Source organism: Hypanus sabinus, assembly GCF_030144855.1.
Source record: "Hypanus sabinus isolate sHypSab1 chromosome X2 unlocalized genomic scaffold, sHypSab1.hap1 SUPER_X2_unloc_5, whole genome shotgun sequence".
NCBI lineage: Eukaryota > Metazoa > Chordata > Chondrichthyes > Myliobatiformes > Dasyatidae > Hypanus > Hypanus sabinus.
In genome coordinates this window covers 997,900-1,018,206 of record NW_026779005.1, presented here as the reverse complement: position 1 = coordinate 1,018,206, position 20,307 = coordinate 997,900, and the positions used below count along the sequence as shown (strand labels likewise).

The 20,307-nt window shown below is 44.2% G+C and overlaps 1 protein-coding gene across 2 annotated transcripts; it reads left to right on the top strand.

Annotated features, from left to right (window-relative positions):
• The first annotated feature begins 7,830 nt into the window (after positions 1-7,830).
• Positions 7,831-19,886, top strand: LOC132385931 (E3 ubiquitin-protein ligase TRIM39-like). Of its 2 annotated transcripts, XM_059958164.1 has the most exons (6): positions 7,831-8,496; positions 8,929-9,024; positions 9,426-9,659; positions 12,351-12,373; positions 12,448-12,566; positions 19,087-19,886. In XM_059958164.1, exons 1-6 carry the CDS (start codon positions 8,086-8,088, stop codon positions 19,638-19,640), a joined length of 1,437 nt encoding a protein of 478 aa, XP_059814147.1. In that variant the 5' UTR covers positions 7,831-8,085; the 3' UTR covers positions 19,641-19,886. The 2 variants fall into 2 exon arrangements, with proteins under 2 accessions (XP_059814147.1, XP_059814148.1); XM_059958165.1 differs by lacking the exon at positions 9,426-9,659.
• Positions 19,887-20,307: the final 421 nt, after the last annotated feature.

Here is a 20,307-nt window from a genome sequence, read left to right as displayed (position 1 = left end):
GAAAGCAGAAAGTGGAGGGGAGAAGTAAAGATGGGAAGGTAGGAAGAGGTTTAGTGAAGATTACCATGCAAATCGATAGGTTTACTGAATCAGCCAGTGTGAATGTGTTTTGTGAGCTCTGCCACCTGCCACGGTCGGTGTCTTTCTCGGGTCAGCTGTCACCTGAATGCACCAGGGTGGATGGCGGAGGGTTTTACGGGGATGTCGAGTTGTGTAGGGTTCAGGTGGGTTTACATAATGGTGATGAGTGCATGGTTAGAACGGTTTTCACAGATGGTGGGGGCTGCAAAGATCGGAGATGTTAACAGAAATGGGGAGTGGTATCTGGGTTGGAATAGTTTTCACAGTTGGCAAGGGGTGTAGGAATGCTACTCCACCTCTGTGGAAATGTACTTCAGTACCAAAATGGTATTTTTGACTGTAACGAGCTGGAACCTGTATTGTGTCAGAGTGCTTTGCTAATAATCTTCGTGCAACTTTTTGCAGATGTTTAATGCCAAACACACTAATTCCACAAACAACAGAGTGCACCCTGTCCTTGAACTTGTGTCTGAAGGAATGACCGTACTGTCTGTGTATTTTTTTGGACAAAGCTATTACCAGCTCTTGTGCATTGCTCATCGTCCCTTCTGCAAGTAAATATAAAAGCAGTTATGATCGATCCACTCGGAGTTAATTGTTGTTGGTTGGAAGAAGCAGTGAAAAGCTGCTGAACACCATCTCCTACCTGGACACTCACTCTTACCTGCACCCGCAGCTTCCTCCGCATCGCTTCGCCATCCCACCTCTGTACCGCTCGGCGTAGGAACTGAAATACTCATTCCGTCCATCGAGTCTTCTCCACCATTGGAATTTCCCTCTAAACTCCATACTGCTGCTTTCCCCACGTCAGCTCCGACACCTTTATTGATCAACAACCCACCCGGTACTACTCAAAGCCCGTTACGCCGCTGGTGTTCAGGGCAGCAACGAAGAGGTTCACCGGGATGTTGTCTGAGCTACTGTGTAAGAAGAGTTCGGACAAACTTGGGCTGTTTTCCCTGGAGTGGAGGAGGCTCAGTGTGACCGGAAAGAGCTTGATCAGATTACAAGAGGGATGGAGAGAGTAGACAGCTGCCATTTTTAACCTTCTGCGTCAGAATGTCTAATCCCAGACAGCATGCATTTGGAGAGGTGAGGGACCTGTGGAGTTCATTGCCACGGACGGCTCGGAGGCCAAGTCATCGGGTTTATTTAAAACAGAGGCTGATCAGCAAAGGTGTCAAAGGTCATGGGCAGAAGGCGGGGAACGGGGTTGAGAAGGAAGATAAATGACACTGGGACAGGGACAAGAGGAGGAAACTTTAGAGTGAGACGTGTCAAGCTCAGACAGATGGGACAGACTCAGACACTGACACAGAGCAGTGGGGCAGTGACACAGAGCAGTGTTTTACAAACAATAAAACTTCAGCGTAAATTTATTATCAAAGTGTGTTAACCAGGTGCTATCGAACAATTCCTTGTCTTCTTGACAAGGCAACTCAATGCTCACCCCCAGCCTGGGGAAGGGAATGGGACCAATTCCAGAGGGGAGGGTTGGGTGAGTCTGGGACTTTGTGAAGGAGCCCTAACTCCATCCTCCTCATTCCCCTTCCCCTTCTCACTCCACTGCATGTGTTTGTGTGTGAGAGAGATAGAGACCTGCATGCCCAGTCGCACTCCTCCGTACACAGCAATCCTCACCAGATCAAATGATCCAAAAATCTTCTGCACCAACTCCTTAGCCACGTGTTAAACTGTATAATCTTCCTAATACTGGCAATTGGCACAGATGACAGTCCTGAGATCACAGGCCTGGAGGAGCTGCCCTTTAAATTAGCACCTCACTCCCTGAACTCCCTTTGCAGAACCTTGTTACTCTACCAGCCCATATCATTGTTACCCACATGGACCACGACCTTCACTGTCCACCCTCCTGAGGAATGCTGAGCACTCGACCTGAGATGTCACAGACCTGAGCACACAGGAGGCAACATATCATCCTGGAATCTCATTCTCACCCACAGAACATCCAGTCAGGTCCCTGAGCTGCTGAATCACCTCTGACCACAGCTCAACTCGTCTCCTCCCTTCCCCTCTTAGTCTCAGAGCCAGACTAAGTGCCAGAGACCCTGTTGCTGTGACTTTCCTTTGCCAGGTCATCCCACCATTCGGTGTCATAAGAGGAGCATTGGGAGAGGTCCCAAAATCAAGACACAGACACCGAACTACCAGGAACAGAACTAGGCATGAGAAGGAAGCAAGGAAAATGGGGAAGAAAGGACACTGGACATGACACTGGCCCGGGACAAGGATTCTGGGCCTGGGCTAGTACTTGACCAGGACAGCGGAACCAGAACATGGAACTGGGAACTAGAAGCCTGGACTTGGACTCCGAGACAGAGACTGCACAAGGACCCAGAATCTTGGTTTTGACTCGAGGTCGGATTCCAGACCAAGGTGAGGGCAAGACGAGGCTACAGGACGAGGAGAGGCACAGGATGGAACAAGAGACTCCTGAACGGGACAAGGGAACCTCAGCACAGAACGAGGGAATTTCAGCACCGGGTAGGACAAGGTACTCCTGTACTGGGCGAGGCACAATGGACATGACGAGAACCCAAAGCCTAAGTGCAACTACCTCTCAAATGTCCTACCTACCACCCCTTCAGCCTCCTGAATGATCTGGAGTTCATCCAGTTCTAGCTCCAACTCCTTAATGTGGATTGTTCGGAGCTGAAGCTGGATGCCCTACTCACAGGTGTAGTTATCAGGGACTCAGGAGGGCCCCCTGTCTTCCCACATCCTGCAAAGCAGCTTTCCACCATCCCGCCTGTCATCTCCACTGTTCCAACTGAGAAAATGTAAAGAAGGGGCAAAAAAAATTCTACCGCCATCATGATTTTGCCTTCTCCGACTGACTGCTCTCCCCACTGAAACCTCAAAGAATTAAAGCCTCAAAGTCTCTGCTCCATCTCTGTCCACTCCAACAATGACCGCTCCACTTGCTCCTGCTAATGAAGGTTTTCTTGATAATCCATCCGGACTGTGGAGTGGCCACAACTGAAAGCTCAAAAATAACCTGCCCTGAACCACCATTGGCGAACCTGAGTGAATTACGTCCTCTCAAGCTTCTGATCTCTCCGATTCACGATGGGTCAAAGCTTCATATGGCGACACAAGGATTAATTACTGATTGAAACCCATCTCTTTATTCAGTGACCACCAGTAAAGAAATTCATAAAAAGAGGATTGAACTTCAAATGGAGCACAGTTTGTCATTATCCTTCTCGAATGAAAATCAGGTAATTAAATCCAAAATCCATGTTTTATGTAAATAGAGATAAATCTGGCAAATTATTGGCTAATCAATTGAAAACTGCTTCGGTTAAACGACAAATCATTAACATTCATAAACAACATGGCACTTTGACGATTGATCATAAAGAGATAAATAAAGCCTTTCATGATTTTTATAATTTTTTATTTCAATCAGAATTTGTTGAGGATTCTTCCATAATGGATGATTTTTTAAGAAAATTGAATATCCCAAAATGAACAGCAGAAGATTGTGTATTTCTAGACTCACTTATTACGGAAACCAAAATAAAAGAGGCTATTTTTCAATGAATTCAGGTAAAGCCCCTGGTCCGGACGGTTATACTGCTGAATTTTTAACTCCTTTTCTTCTATACTTGCTCCGTGGCTTTGTAAAATTTTTAAAGATGTGTTAATTGTAGGTAAATTACCACAATCTTTTTAATGATGCCTCCATTTCTCCAATTCTTAAAAAAAGATAAAGACCCCACTGAATGTGCATCCTATCAGCCAATATCCTTGCTGAATACGGATTCTAAGATTTTTACCAAAATTCTGGCCATTAGTTTAGAAAATATATTATCTCAAATTATCTCTGAGTATCAGACTGGTTTTATTTAAAAAAGTTATTCATTTTCAACATTAGAAAATTAATTAATATAATTTATACTTCTTCATCAAAAATACCAGAAAAAGCATTCGAGAGAGTTGAATGGCCATATTTATTAAATACATTGCAGAATTTTAATATTAGCTTGAAATTTATATCGTGGATTAAATTAATGTATTATAAACCTTTTACTTCGGTTCTCACCAATAACCAAAGATCTCCTTTTCTTCATTTGTCACATGGTATGAGGCAAGGCAGCCCTTTAAGTCCTCTATTATTTGATATTGCTTTGGAACCTTTAGCCATTGCCATTCGTGAATCACCTAACATTTTTGGAATTACCTGTAGGGAAGGGACATGTTATCATTTTATGCTGATGATTTGTTACTAGACATATCTGACCCAGAGAGATCTATTCCTGCTATTTTATCCTTCCTTGCTCAGTTTAGTAGCTTTGCTGGCTACAAACTGAATTTTAATAAGAGTGAATTATTTCCATTAAATATGCAAGTTTCAATCTATAAACACATACCATTTAAAGTTGTCACAGATCATTGTATTTATTTGGGTATTAAAATTACCAAGAAACATAAGGGTTTATTTAAAGTTAATTTTTTACCTTTAATTGAACAAATCAAGCAACTCGTTACCAGGTGGTCCCCATTATCTCTGTCATTGGTTGGTCGAATTAATACTATCAAGATAATAGTATTACCCAAATTTTTATATTTATTTCAAGCATTACCAATTTTTATTCCTAAATTTTTCTTTGATATTATTGATTCCAAAATATCCTCGTATGTGTAGTAGAATAAAAATCCTAGATTAAGTAAGAAATATTTACAGAAGCCTAAGAAGGGAGGTGGTTTGGCTTTGCCAAACCCAAGATTTTACCACTGGGCAGTTAACATCAGATAGTTAATATTATGGACACAAGAATCGGTCATAGTACCTTGCCAACAATGGGTAAATTTGGAGTGTAAATCTGTACAAGACTTCTCATTGTTTTCTATTTTAGGATCTTTGCCTGCTTTTGCTTTATCTAAACTGAATAAACAAATAACTAATCCTATAGTTAAACATACATTAAGAACATGGTTTGAATTTCGTAAATTCTTCAGCTTGAATAAGTTTATCTTATCAACCCCTATTATATCTAACTTTTTTGTCATGCCCTCTTTTATGAGCCAAGCCTTTGTGTTATGGAAAACAAAAGGTATAACATGTTTTTGTGATCTATTTTTAGATAACAGTTTTATGTCCTTTGAACAGCTATCCAGCCTAAAACTCATTTTTTAGATACTTGCAAGTTAGAAATTTCTTGAATGTTACAGTCTTTTCCGAAATTATGTCGAATGGACATTACATAAAAAAATTCTGGCTCTGAATCCTTGCCAGAAGGGTTAGGTAGCCATCACTTATAGTAATATCATGAAAATACAGCCAGGAGTATCAGAAAAAATTAAGAAGGAATGCGAAAAAGAACTTCACTGTCTTATACCCACAGAGCAGTGGGAGAAAATTTTAAAAATAGTCAATTCTTCCTCTCTTTGTGCTAAACATGCTTAATACAATTTCAGGTTGTTCATAGGGGTCACATGTGAGAGGATAAACTCGCTCGATTTTATTCTCATGTTAATCCAACCTGTGATGAGAATGTGGAGAGGGTAAGGGCTACGTGCAGGGGGGAACGAGGGGTAAGTGTAGTAAAATATGCATAGAGGACTGGAGCCGGTATGTACTGAAGGAAGCGTAGGAGGACAGGGAACGTGTAACTAAATTAGTGTACCAAACGGAAATGGCAACCACAAAGAAAGGGGAACATTGTCACTGCAAGACAATGTGTCTGGCAAAGTATCTGAGCTATATAACTATGTCAAGTGTTTTGCTTGCGTCCATAATTATTCCAAGTATTTTGCTTGTGTCTATACTTACTCCCGAGTATTTTGTGTGCTTAGCCAATCAATCGATGAATTTGATTCGGTAACCATATTTAAGAATGTAGTGCCCCATTTTGGGGTATAAATATGACCTCTGTGACCTGACAGATTGGGAGCTGGCTACCTTACGCCCCAAGTGCGTGTGGCTGCGAACTCCTCTCTAATAAATACCACTTCAGAGGTAATTTCGTGTCTCTGGTGTTTTTTCCTCGACTGAGCAGGTTGAACAATTTCAGTTGAACAGTGACTGATGTCATTCTGAAGTCGCTTCATTGCCCCAATGTTCTGGTCTTGCCCCTGTTTGCAAAATTATTGGAAAGATATTTTTGGTATTATATCAACAGTTCTGAATATCAGATTGCAACTTCATCCTATTACTGCAATTTTCGGTTTACCAATGGTGGATAATAGTCATTTATCCCCCCCGCCCAACCCGGCGGATGATTGCATTTGTTAAATTAATGGCTAGAAGATCTATCCTATTGAATTGGAAAGAAATTAATCCTCCAACTACATTTCAGTGGTTTTCTCAAACTATTTCTTGTTCGAGATGAAAAAAATTAGAAGTGTTGTCTTTGACCCTTCAGTTAAATATGAAGAAACTTGAAGACCATTTATTCAACATTTTCATATGAGCTAAACTGACTTTTCCTGAACCTGACTTTTATTGTCCTTAATTATTTGGATGGAGGTGCGGAGTTATTGACGCTACTGTGTATAATTGATATAATGCAATGGCCCATGTTGGCTAGGTTTTTTTCATTGGGGGGGGGGTTATTTTCACCATTTCTTGCAACCACTATGAGATGGGAGGTTTTTAATCATCTATTTGTATCAATTATTTACTCTCAAGCTCTTTGTATTCATGTTTCATTTATGTTTGTTCAAAATCAATAAAAAGATTTAAATAGGACTATTCTGAGGAAAGGGTGGAACAGGCGCAACGGGCCGAATGGCCAGACATGCTCCTGTTTGTTATTTTCTGAAGCACGAGCTTACCTTTGCGCCTGCTTCTCCCTTGGTTTTCAGCCGTTCGGATTGCACAGGGGAGCGGTGAGAGCTCCGGAGATCCACCGGCAGCCGCTGCGGGGCAGCTCCCGTCTCCCAGCAGGAAGGGACGGGTCTGGGAGACAACTCCAGACAACAGGCCCCGATCCTCGGCGGGGAAAGGCCGGGCGCCCTTCGTGTAGCTGAAACATCTCACGGAATCTCCGCCGGTCTCTTCAGCTCTGCCTTCGAAAGGATTCACGACCCGCCGGTGGTGCAGCCGAAACCCGAGGCGCAGCTCCCGGTCTCCGGCCTCAGTCGGTCCCGGTCCAAACAGCGTCCCGCCCACTGACACCCCTCAGCCAATGGGAGCATCCCTCTCCCAGCGGTGGTCGCTGATTGGCTGTGTATGTGTGAGAACGGGCTGCTGCTGGGAGCTGGAGCGGTCTGCGTTGCCGCGAGGCGCAGTTACGTTATTGGAGAGGTGCCTGTCCGTCTGTGGCGCAGGATAAAGGGCTGTGCCGAACCTACGGCGTTCATTTAACGCAGAAGTGTAACAGAAAGTGAAAGCATTCTGAATCAGGAAGTGCTGGGAGATAACATGGCTTCGAAAGGACCGGCCGAGAGTTTGAGCGAGGAGCTAATTTGCTCCGTCTGTCTGGATTTCTTCACCGATCCGGTGTCACTGGAGTGCGGACACAACTTCTGTCGCTCTTGTATCACACGGTGTTGGGAAACGGAAGAGAGAAACTCCTGCCCGGAATGTAGAGAGGAGTTTGCTGACCGCACCCTCAGGGTGAATCGGGCCTTAGCAAATCTGGCTGAATCAGGAATTGCAAACACGAGGATATCTGCAGATGCTGGAAATTCAAACAATACACACAAAACGCTGGTGGAACTCTGGTGCTCCCCTCCCCATCAACTCCTTTCTTTCTCCTGAGGACTCCCGTCCCATGATCCTTTCCCTTCTCCAGCTCTGTATCATTTTCGCCAATCACCTTTCCAGCTCTTTGTTTCCCCCCACCCCCTCCGGTCTTCTCCTATCATTTCGCATTTCCCCCTCCCCCCACTACTTTCAAATCTCTTACTATCTTTCCTTTCGGTTAGTCCTGACGAAGGGTCTCGGCCCGAAACGTCGGCAGTGCTTCTCACTATAGATGCTGCCTGGCCTGCTGTAAAAGCATTCTGAATCAGGAAGTGCTGGGAGTTAATATGGCTTCGAAAGGACCGGTCGAGAGTTTGAGCGAGGAGGTTATTTGTCCCATCTGTCTGGATTTCTTCACCGATCCGGTTACACTGGAGTGCGGACACAACTTCTGTCACTCTTGTATCACAAAGTATTGGGAAAGGGAGAAGAGAAACTCCTGCCCGGAATGCAGAGAGGTGTTTGCTGACCGCACCCTCAGGGTGAATCGGACCTTAGGAAATCTGACACAAGAAGTTCGGAATCTAAACCTAAATCCGAAAGGGAAGGAAAGTAAACGTCACTGCGAGGAACATGAGGAGGAACTGAAGCTGTTTTGTGAAACGGACAAGACACTGATCTGTGTGATCTGTGCAGCTGCGCAGGAACACAGAGAGCATCGATTTGTGCTGATTGAAGAAGCTGTTAAAAACTACAAGGTAAAACTAACGTTAGTTTAAAACTTAACACATTTCCTTTGTCCTACAAACCATCACACGAGCCTTCATAACCAACACATCATTCTTTGCAACTTACATCATCTCCAACGGGATTCTAGCATCTCCGTCCCACGGCCCACCGACGCACCCCGAACTCTCCGCTCTCTGTACGGATCGCTCCCCGTACTGTATCGTCCTGATCCACACGCTCCTCCCCACTGATCTCCCTCCTGGCACCGACACCTGCAAGCGGTGTCAGTTTCCCATTCCTTCCCAGTCCTGATGAAGGGTCTCATCCCGAAACACCGACTGTTTATTTCAGATGCTGCCTGACTCACTGAGTTCCTCCGGCATTTTGTGTGATAATCGGGTTTGATCACCTGTTTTTTTGAAGCATCTTTGTTTCTATTTCCTTCACTCTCTGACTTCCAGGATCAGCTAAAATCTTCCTTAGACTCTCTCACAAAAAAGAAATCAGACTTCCAGGAAAAGGAGCAACAACAGAAAGAGAAGATTTCCGGAGTTCAGGTGAGGCTTCCTGAGCGGAATTTCTGATTTTACTGTCGAGTTTTGCTCCATTTAATGCAGAATAGCCGAGTATCGCAGCTCCAGTGACCTGGGTTCGATCCTGACCTCTGCTGCTGTCTGTGTGGAGTTTGCATGCTCTCCCTGTGACCACGACAGTTTCAGACACATTCCAGGGACATGCTGGATGAATGGTTAATTACAATTAACCCTGTGAAGATGGGGGAGGGTGCATGTGAATCAGGTGGGACTAAATGTGTCAATGGGGAGAATAGGTTTCAGGAAAACGTGATGGGAATGTTTCAGAGCGAGCATGGACATTGTTGGATCAAATGGTCCCCTTAATGTCATCAGGAAATACACACAGCAACAGAGTAAATTAATCTTCACCTTTCATTCGACAGGAACAGTCACACAGCCTTCAGTCCCACATCACATCCCAGTTTGCTGAACTGCGCCAGATTATCACTGAGAAAGAGCAGAGCTTACTCAGGGATCTTAGGGAAGAAGAGAAGAGGATTCTCGACACAATGGAGGAAAATCTTCTAGCTCTTCAAAAGAACATAAGGGTTATTCAGGAGGAAATCACTAAGCTAAGGGAACAGACAGATCAAAAAGACAGTGTGGTATTTCTCAAGGTGAGGGATTATATTTCAATTTATTTCTGTCAAAGGGCATTAAATGAACAGTGGTATATTTGAAAGAAACACAGCAGAGCAGCCAATTCTAACAAATCAATCGCCGCTGCTGGTGTCCTCACACAGATTGTGAGTCTTGTATGACGAGCCTCCAATCACACGAATAATGACCTTCCAAAATGTCAAAGATTTGTATTCGATCCTTTATCTGCAACATACTATCATGAAGCAATGAACCTTCAGCGTAATTATTTGTAAGTTAATCAGCAACAAAGCGGTTAACAAAAGATATGATATCCATCTGTCCTCAGATCAAAACTGCCCAGAACAAAGCATGAATATGTAACTTATTCCCTTCACTATTACCACACACCCCCCAACACGTGACTAGTTACCATTACAATCACGTGACACGGAATACAATTGAGACAAGACTATCAAAGATAGAAAACAGATGCATTGATCCTACACACAGCATTTACAAATGGCAGTCAACTGTTTCTCACCAGACAATTGATGCAACTATTCAGTATTGATGTTGTCCCAAAACTGGACTTCCACAACTTCTGTTCATCCCAGGATATAATGAAATCTTTTTGAAATGATTTACTCTGATTATAACACAGAGCTACTAATTGTACCCTTAATTATCACATTCAATATCCTCTAAAAATCCCATTAACACCCAGTTCCAGTCAGGCTGTGAGTGTGGGGGTCTCTCTGTCAATCTGTGAGAACAAAGAATGTGACCCACACATCAAATATCCTGTATATCAAGTTTTTGTCAGATTAGGGAAACTTTCAATGTTTCTTGAAATTTTCAGATAAGTTTCACATTAGAAACTTAGAAATATAAACATGGAAAACCTAGAGCACAATACAGGCCCTTCAGTGCACAATTCTGTGCCGAACATGTCCTTACTTTTGGAATTACACAAGGTTCCCCATCGTCCTCTATCTCTCTGAACACAATGTACCTATCCAGGAGTGTCTTAAAAGACCCTATCATATCTGCATCCTTTACTGTCGCCGGCAGCCCATTCCACTCACTCACTCAGCACTTTCTGCGTAAAATTATTACCCCTGACATATTCTCTGTACCTGTTTCCATGCACATTAAAATTGTGTCCTGTCATGTTACCCATTTCAGCCCTGGGAAAAAGCCTCTGACTCTGATCAATCCTCTCACCATCTTGTACATCTCTATCAAGTCACCTCTCATTCTCTGTCGCTCCATGGAGAGACGGCCGAGTTCACTCAACCTACTCTCATAAGGAATGCTCCTCAATCCAGTTAACATCATTATAAATCTCCTCTGCACCCCTTCTATGGTCTCCACATCCTTCCTGTAGTGACGCCAAGTCTTACCATTAATACCATAGTCTGCCATCATATTTCACCTGCCAAAGTGAACCACTTCACACTAATCTGTGTTAAACTCCATCAGATACTTCTCAGTCTTCTCAGATCAATGCCCTGCTGTATACTCTCCACACTATCCACAATACCCCCAACATTTGTGTCATCAGCAAGTTTATTAACCTATCCTTCCATTTCCTCATCCAGCTCATTTACAATAATCACAAAGAGAAGAGGTCCCACAACAGATCCCTGAGGCACACCACTGGTCACAGACCTCCATGTAGAATATGACCCGTCTACAACCACACTTTGTCTTCTGTGGGGAAGCAAATTCTGGTTGAACAAATCAATGTCCCCTTGGATCCCTTGCTGAATTCCATATACACTACATCTACTACTCTACCTTCATCAATATGCTTTGTCCCATACTCAAAAAAATTCAATCAGGGTCGGAAGGCACGAACTGCCTTTGACAAAGCCATGCTGACTATACCTGATCATATTATGCCTCTCCAAATGTTCATAACTCCTGCCTCTCAGGATCTTCTCCATCAGCTTCCAAACCACTGAAGTAACACTCACTGGTCTATAATATCCTGGGCTATCTCTACTCCCTTTCTTGAAAAAGCGAATGACATCTGCATCCCTCCAATCCTCTGGAACCTCTCCTGTCCCCATCGATGATGCAAAGATCATAGCCAGACGCTCAGCAATCTCCTCCCTCACCTCCCACAGTGGCCTGGGGTGCAAATCGTCTGGTCTCCATCAGAAACAGGCCATTCGGTCCATCATCTTCTATCAATATCCAGAATTCTCCTCCCAACTACTCACCACACCCAGTAACAGAGCCCCGAGCTCGATGGTCACTCATGTGTTTATCCAGTTTTCCCATTATATTCAATCTCTGCTGTTCCGCTTCAACCACTCCTGTGGCACCGAGTTCCTCTTCACTAAATTTCTCATGGGATTTATTAAAATCCATCTGGAATTTCTTCGCCCACAATTCTTCCCATAAATAGAGGTACACCACCCCCACCTCACACAATTAAATCCATCACTGATCTTAAATTCCTCTATCTTATCACCCTGATGTCATATCCAGATGAAAATGCACAACTTGTCCTGTCTTCCTTGTAAGTTTCATACTCTCAGCAATGGTCTGACATTCAGAAACATTCCCTGTAATTTACCCCATGGTTCTGGATTGTCCGTGAGTGCGAGTGTGACTGCAGGAGTGGGAATTTTCAACAACCTGTAATGATTTGGATGAATTTCAGGATGTGGACAGCAAGTCCAAGTCTAATCAGATTTATCTTTGATTTATTTCAGGAGGAAGCTCATCGTAACAAGAGGTAGGACATACTCTTTATTGAAAACCTGTATAGCTAAAAATTGCAGTTTATAACCAGCAGTTTTATATTTACAGGATTAATGACGATGTCCAGGAATTGTCAGTGACAGATGAGGCCCTACCGGTTGAAAAATTTGATCACCTCTATTTGTTGAACACATTGCTGAGAGAAACACTTGATGCCATTAATCGAGGTAAAACTTACAAAGATTCATTTCTCCTTGTTCAATTAAGTTCCAGGTTGAAGCAAGGATTGGCTGTGATAATGGACTGAAGGGGAACTGAAGTTTATTTCACATCAACCCCACCGACTGGCACTAACACTAATCCTACCACAGGAGCTGGGAATTTAATACTGACTTGATGTTATTGTAGGGAATAAAAGCGGGAATCAGTGTGGTGACTGGGATTGTCAGGAAAAAACACGTCCTTCGTGCGCTGTGAGTGCAGACTCTGACTGACACAGTTCCTCACCCCATCCCCTCCTGAACCCGCACCTCTCACTGATGTTAGATGGAGAAGTGGAGAGCTGGAGTGACAGGGGACTCAATCGTCAGGGGAGCAGACAGTATAATCTGTGGACGTGAACGGGACACCCGAATGGTATGTTGCCTCCCAGGTGCCAGGGTTAGGGACGACTCGGACCGTGTCCGTAGCATTTCAGAGAGGAAGAGAAAACAGCCAGATATCTTGGTACATGTTGGTACCAATAACACAGGATGTAAAAGCAAATTGGTCGTGAAGATAGAATTTAGAGAGCTCAGTAGAAAGCTGAGAAGCAGTACCTCCTGGGTTGTAATTTCTGGAATGTTGTCTGTGCCACGTGCCGGTGTGGGTAGGAACAGGAACAGGGACCTGTTCAAAAGTGACGGGTTGCACCTGAACCCGAGCGGGAACAATATTCTCTCAGAGAGGTTCGATAGAGCTGTTAGGGAGGGTTTCAACTAATTTGGCACTGGGGTTGGAACTAGAATGAAGGGACTCTGGATAAAACTGATGTTAAAAATACAAAGATAGCGTGCAGTTAGACTGTCAGATAGGGCAGACAGATGCAAGTACAGAATTGTAGCCAGCAGGGTGACTATCAGTGCTTTAGGGACACAGAATCAAAAAGGGTAGCAAATACATTACTCAAAGTGTTAGATCTGAATGCATGGAGTATCAAAATAAGGTTATAGATTGCCGGGTGTGATGTTGTAGCCATCGCTGAATCGTGACTGAAGGATGGTTGCAGTTGGGAGCTGAATGACCAAGGTTACACAATGTATCAGTGGTATAGAAAAGTAGGCAGAGGGGGTGACATGGCTCTGCTGGTAAATCAGTCGAAAGTTGTGACATAAGATACGAAGATGTTGAATCCTTGTGTGTTGAATTATGAAACTACAAATGTCAAAGGACCTTGATGGCAGTTATATACAGTCACCCCACCAGTAGCTGGGATGTGGAGCACAGATTACAACTGGAAATAGGAAAGGCATGTCAACAGGACAAATGTTATGTTAGTCATGGGAGATTTGAACATGCAGGTGAATTGGGAAAATCAGATTGGTAATGGATCTCAAGAGTGAGTTTGTTGAATGCTATGTGATGGCTTTTTAGAGCAGTTTGTCGTTGAGCCGACTGGGAAATCAGCTCTACTGGATTGGGTGTTATGTGTTGAACCAGAGGTGATTAGGAAACTCAGGGTCAAATAGCCATTAGGAGGCAGTGCTCACATGACTGAGTTCAACTTGAAATTTGATAAGGAGAAGGTAAAGTCTGACGTTGTAGTATTTCACTGGAGTAAAGGAAATTACATTGGTCTGAGAGAGGAGTTGGCCAAAGGAAATTGGAAGGAGATGCTGACAGGGATGAGAGCAGAGCAGAAATTGTGTCAGTTTCTGGGAAAATGAGGAAGGTGAAGGATAGATGTACTCCAAAAATAAATAAATACTCAAATGGCAATATAGTGCAACCATGGCTGACAAGGGAAGACAAGCTGATGTAAAAGCAAAAAAGAGGGTATTCAACAAAGCAAAAATTAGTAGGAAGACAGAGGATGGGGAAGCTTTGAAATATCTACAGAGAGGAACAGAAAAGTGAAATATGAAATTGAATTGAATTGAATTAACATTATTACTTACATCCTTCATTTTGTTCCATCTCCGTCTTAATGAGCAATGTGCATTTTATAGTAATTTATGATAAATAATCTGTATAACATGCTAGTTAATATAACATAGAAATACAGTTGTGTCCACACGAGTTAATTAGTCTGATGGCCTGGTTGAAGAAGCTGTCGCGGAGCCTGTTGCTCCTGGCTTTTATGCTGCGGTACCGTATCCCGGATGGTAGCAACTGGTACAGTTTGTGGTTGGGGTGACTTGAGTCTCCAATGATCCTTCAAGCCCTTTTCACACACCTGTCTTTGTAAAACAAGCTAGCAAACAATATCAAATTGTGTTTCATATTGTAAAAAATAGAGATGAGATTGGATCTAGGATCACTTGGAAATGAGGCTGCATATATACTAACGGGGGACAAAGAGATGGCAGATGAACTAAATGAGTACTTTGCACCTGTCTTCACCATGGAAGACACTAGCACTATGCCTGGTGTTGAAGAGTGCGAGGGAAGAGAGTGACTGTTACAAGGGAGAAGGTGCTCAAAAAGCTGAAAGACCTAAAGATACATAAGTCACCCAGACCAGATGAACTGCACCCTAGTGTTCTGAAAGAAGTAGCGGTCCACATTGTGGAAACATATGAAATGATCTTTCATAAATCATTGGTGCCAGAGGACTGGAAAATTGCAAATGTCACTCTGCTCTTTAGTAAGGAGGAAGGCAGCAGAAAGGAAGTTATAGACCAGTTAGCCTCACCTCTGTGGTTGGGAAGAAGTTAGTGTCAATTGTTAAGTATGAGGTTATGGAATACTTGCTGACACTGGATAAGATAGGACAAGTCAGCCTGGATTTCTTAAGGGAATATCTTGCCTGACAAACCTGTTGGAATTCTTTGAGGAGATTATAAGTAGGATAGATAAAGGGGATGCAGTGGATGTTGTATATTCGGAATCACAGAAGGCCGCTGACAAGGTGCCACACATGAAGCTGCTTACCAAGTTAAGAGCTCATGGTATTACAGAATGTTATTGGCTTAGTTAGAGCATTGGCTGACTGGTAGGAAACAGCAAATGAGAGTAATGGTAACCATTTCAGGTTGGCTGCCAGTGACTAATGGTATTCTACAGGGGTCATCATTTTATGATGTATATCCGTATACCACCCTCTCTCTCTGGGAATGTTATCCCATAGATCCTTCATAAAAATGTTCTGTCTCACTTTGAATCTGAGCTCTCTGGTTCTGTACTCCCATTTCTCGGAAAAAGACTCACTTTATCTAAGTCCTTTATGAATGTGTTCAGGGGTCATCGCTCAACAACCTACACTCCAGCTAAATAACCCAAGCTTATACACGCTCTGCTTTTAACCCAGGCCCCCAGTCCTAGTAACATCCTCCTGAAGCCTCCTGTCCAGTGTAATGACATCCCCCCATAGTCGGGAACCGGAAATGCAGACAATGCTCCAAGTGTGGTCTATCAACGACATCAAAGACCTTACTTCAGTTCATGTGGACAGTGTGGAATAGGGTGATGAATACAGGACTGAAGGTGTTGTGTTTGAATGCAGCAGTATATGGAATAAGGTAGATGATGTTGTAGCACAGGTGGAGATTGGCAGGGACAATGTTGTTGGCATCACTGAGTTGTGGTGGAAAGGAGATCCTGGCTTGAAGCTCAACACTCAAGGATAAACCTTGTATTGAAAGGACAGGCAGGTAGGCAGAGAGGCCGGGGAGGCTCTGTTGGTAAAGAATGAAATGAAGTTTTTAGAGAGAGGTGAGATAGTATTGAAAGATGTCGAATTATTATGGGTAAAGTTCAAAAACTGCAAGGGTAAAAAGACCCTGATGAGAGTGATGTCCAGGCCTCCAAACAGTAGCCATGAATAGAAATGGGATACAAATGACACCAGGAGATAGAGAAAAGGACAAGGAGTTAAATTGGGAAATTCATGAAGATGCTGCATTCCAAGAGAAATAATTTGTACAATGCCTCCATGATGGCTTTTTCGAACTGCTTGTGGTTGAGCCCAATGGGAGAAAGGCAATTCCAGAGTGGGATTTGTAAAATGAACCAGATATGATTTGGGAGATTATGGTAAAAGAACCTTTAGGAACCAGTGATGATAAAATGATAGAATTCACCCCATAGTTTGAGAGGGAGATAACGTCAGATATATCAGTATCAGAGTGGAGTAAAGTTAGTTCTGGAGGCACGAGGGAGGAGCTGACCAAAGTAGATTGGAAGGGGACACGAGCAGGGACGATTGCAGAACAACAAGGACTGGAACTCCAGGGGCAATTTGGATAGATAAAACCCAAAGATGAAGAAGTATTATACAGGGAGGATGAGCTAATCGTGTTTGACAAGGGAAGTCAAAGACAGCATAAAAGCAGAAGAGAGGGCATACAACAGAGCAAAAATCAGCTGGATGTTGGAGTATCAAGAAGATTCTGTTCAAGGAATTACAAAGCAGTAAGGAGTGAAAATGAGATATGAGGGAAGGCTCGCCAACAATACTCAAGAGGACACAAAATGTAAAGAGTAAAAGCTAGGTGAGAGTGGATATTGGACCCCTAGAAAATGACACCGGAGAGGAGAAATGTGAGATAAAGCCATGGCAGAGTGTCAGGGGACAGAAATGAGTATTGTTGCTCTTACTGAGGAGAAAGTAAGTGGGACGATTGAAGATCTGAAGGTCCTGGATCAGATGGACTACACCCCAGTGTTTGGAAAGAGTTAGCTGAAGAGAATATGGGGACATTAGTGATGATCTTTCAAGAATCACTAGATATTTGGTCATTCAAGATGACTGGAAATTGCAACGGTCACTTCACTCTTTCAGCAGGGAGAGCAGTTGGGGGAAGAAACTTATAGGTGGGTTATCTGGATGTGGTGTGGTTGGGAATATGTTGGAGTCCAGTATTAAGGACGAACTTTTGGGTACATGGAGGCTCATGATAAAATAGGGCAAAGACAGCATGCCTTCCCTGAGGGGGAAATCTTGCCTGACAAATCCGTTGGAATTCTTCGAGGAACACAAAGCCAAGAGAGACAAAGAATGATTTGGATGACAGAATTGTTGCCTTTGTGGCCAAGCTTGCAGATGATATGAAGATAGGTGAAGGGCAAGTAGTGCTGCAGAAGCTCGGAATCTGGGGAAGGACAGAGACAGATCAGGAAATGGGCAAATAAATGATAGATGGATTATCGGGTAGGGAAATCGTGCATGCACTTTGATAGAAAGAATAACGGCATAGACAATTCTGTAAACAGGAGAACATTCAAAAATCTGAAGTGCAAAGGGACGAGTGTCCTTGTGCAGGATTCCCGCAAGGTTAACTTGCAATTTGTGTCAGTGGTAAGATCGGCAAACTCAATGTTTGCTTTCATTTCGAGGAGATTAGAATACAAGTGGAAGGATGTAATTCTGAGGTTTTATAAGGCATTGGTCAGACAACACTTGCAGTATTGTGAGCAGTTTCTGGTTGCGTATATTGGAAAAGATGTGCTGGCATCGGAGAGGGTCCAGGAGGTTCACAAGAATGATTCCGGCAATGAAAAAGTTAAAAATCAAACAGGAGAAAATCTGCAGATGTTGGTAATCCAAGCTACACAGGTGCTGATGAAGGGTCTCGCCAGATCTCTCTTGACACCTGTCTGAAGAGAATTGATGTTGGGAGGATGTGGGTGGGTCGAGAACGGGAAGCACAGCCTCCGACAAATGATTGTGAACATTGAATGAAGGGACTGTTCCTGTGCTGTACTGTTCTGTGTTCTCTGTTCCCTGTTTAGAAGAATGAGAGGAGATCTGAGGGAAACATGAAATTCTTTCAGGGGTCAACAGGCTGGAGCCAGGGAGGATGTTTCCCCTGTCTGAGGAGTTCAGGGTCAGGGGTCACTGTGTTTGGAATTCTCAGCACCCGTGGGGGGTGAGGGGGTTTGGGGTTCTTAGCCATTCAGTTCACTGAGCCATCGCCGTACATAGAAATGGCATAGAAATGTGCCCTTCGACCCTTCACCTCTGTGCTGACCTATTTCCCATACACATTAATCTCATTGGCTGGCATTAGGTCAGTCTCCCTCTGTGTCTTGCCTGTTGAAGTGTCTGTCTGACTGTCTCCTAAACACAGAGGACTGGAGGCCTGTGACCCGCAGAGGTCGGTACTGGGGCCGGGTTGTTTGTCATTAATATCAGTGATTTGAATGAGACTGTAAGTGACATAGTTAGTAGGTTTGTGAGAGACACTAAAATTAATGGTATAGTGGACAGGGAAGAGGATTATCTCTGTTTACGTGTGGCCGTTGATCAACTGTCGAGATGGGTACAGGGAGAATGTTTTAAAATACATCTTGCCAGGGCGGTGGAATAAGAAAGGTTGGAAGGAAAAATGGGCTTTTGTCGAGTCAAAGGTTTGTGTCGGCCACCCGACCGCGCCGGAGGCAGAGCGGCCTATCCCTCGGTCCCGGGGCCGCGCTGTACGAGTCCCCCCCCCCCCCCCGATCCCTGGGGCCACGCTACCCGAGTCTCCCCCCCCCATCCCCAGGGCCGCGCTGTCCGATTCTCCCCCCGATCCCCGGGCCTCTCTAATTCTCTGCTTCTCCCCCCAGTCTCTGTCACCCTGGATGTGGAAACGGCGAGTCCGTATCTCGAGGTGTCTGAGGATCGGAAGAGTGTGAGACTGACCGGGACCCGGAGGAATCTCCCTGACACCGGGAAGAGATTCACAAACTGGTTTTGTGTGCTGGGATCGGAGGGATTCACATCGGGGAGACATTACTGGGAGGTGGAGGTGACGGGGAATCGGGGCTGGTGTCTGGGAGTCGCCGCAGAGTCTGTGGAGAGGAAGGGACCGGTCAGTCTGAGGCCGGAGACCGGATTCTGGGTCATCGGGCGGGTTGATGACGTGTTACATCGGGATTGTGACGTGTTCTGTGTCCCCCCCTCCCCCGAGACCCGTCTCCCGACCGGTCCCATTCCCAGGATGGTGGGAGTTTATCTCAGTTACGAATCCGGGACAGTTTCATTTTACAACGCGGAGACCAAGTCCCATCTCCACACCTTCACTGGGAATAAATTCACGGGGAAACTTTATCCATTCTTCCGGACTGGGGATGTAAACCAGTGGCTGAGAATCTGCTCCGGTTCCGCTCCGGGTCTGTAAATGGGGCAGGTCACGGGATCGGCGTCAGGAGTAAAGTCCCTGTAAATATAAATAATATGTGGAGAGTGCAGCAAAATACGTGGCTAAGGAGATGGTGCAGGAGGGAGGGCTTCATGTTTCTGGACAATTGGGCTTTGTTCCCGGGAAGGTGGGGCCTGTTCCGACGGGTCGGTTTGCCCCTGAACTGGAGGGGGAATAACATTCTTGCGTGTAGATTTGCCAGTGCTGCTGGGGGGGGGGGGGGAGATTTGTAGAGGGAGGGTTACCAGAGTGTTAGAGCAGATAGTGAGGTGGAGGAGGATAATGGTCATGCGAGGACTGCATGTATAGACAGAAATCAAAGGTTTTACATTAGGTTGTAAATTAATTTTCAGAACTTATTGTAGAAAACAAAGATTTCCAAAAAGATTTTGAGGAAGAACATGACCAAGGAACTTCTTCACTCAGAGAGTGGTGGGAGTGTGGTCTGACGTGGTAAATGCAGGCTCACTCTTAAGTTTTAAGAATAAATTGGATAGGTACATGGATGGGAGAGGTCTGGAGGGTTACGGACTGGGTGCAGGTCAATCTCCATTTCACTCTTCATGTAACTGAAAACTAAACTTTTAGTATCCTGATTTATATTATTGGCCGGTTTGCCCTCATATTTCGTCTTGACCATTCTTAT

What these genes read in the sequence shown, in the direction of transcription:
- LOC132385931 (XM_059958164.1), top strand. Translation starts at nt 8,086, where the DNA reads ATGGCTTCGAAAGGACCGGTCGAGAGTTTGAGCGAGGAGGTTATTTGT. An exon ending in AAGCTGTTAAAAACTACAAG is followed by an intron (nt 8,497 to 8,928) that starts GTAAAACTAACG and finishes TCTGACTTCCAG; the next exon opens with GATCAGCTAAAATCTTCCTT. An exon ending in AGAAGATTTCCGGAGTTCAG is followed by an intron (nt 9,025 to 9,425) that starts GTGAGGCTTCCT and finishes TTCATTCGACAG; the next exon opens with GAACAGTCACACAGCCTTCA.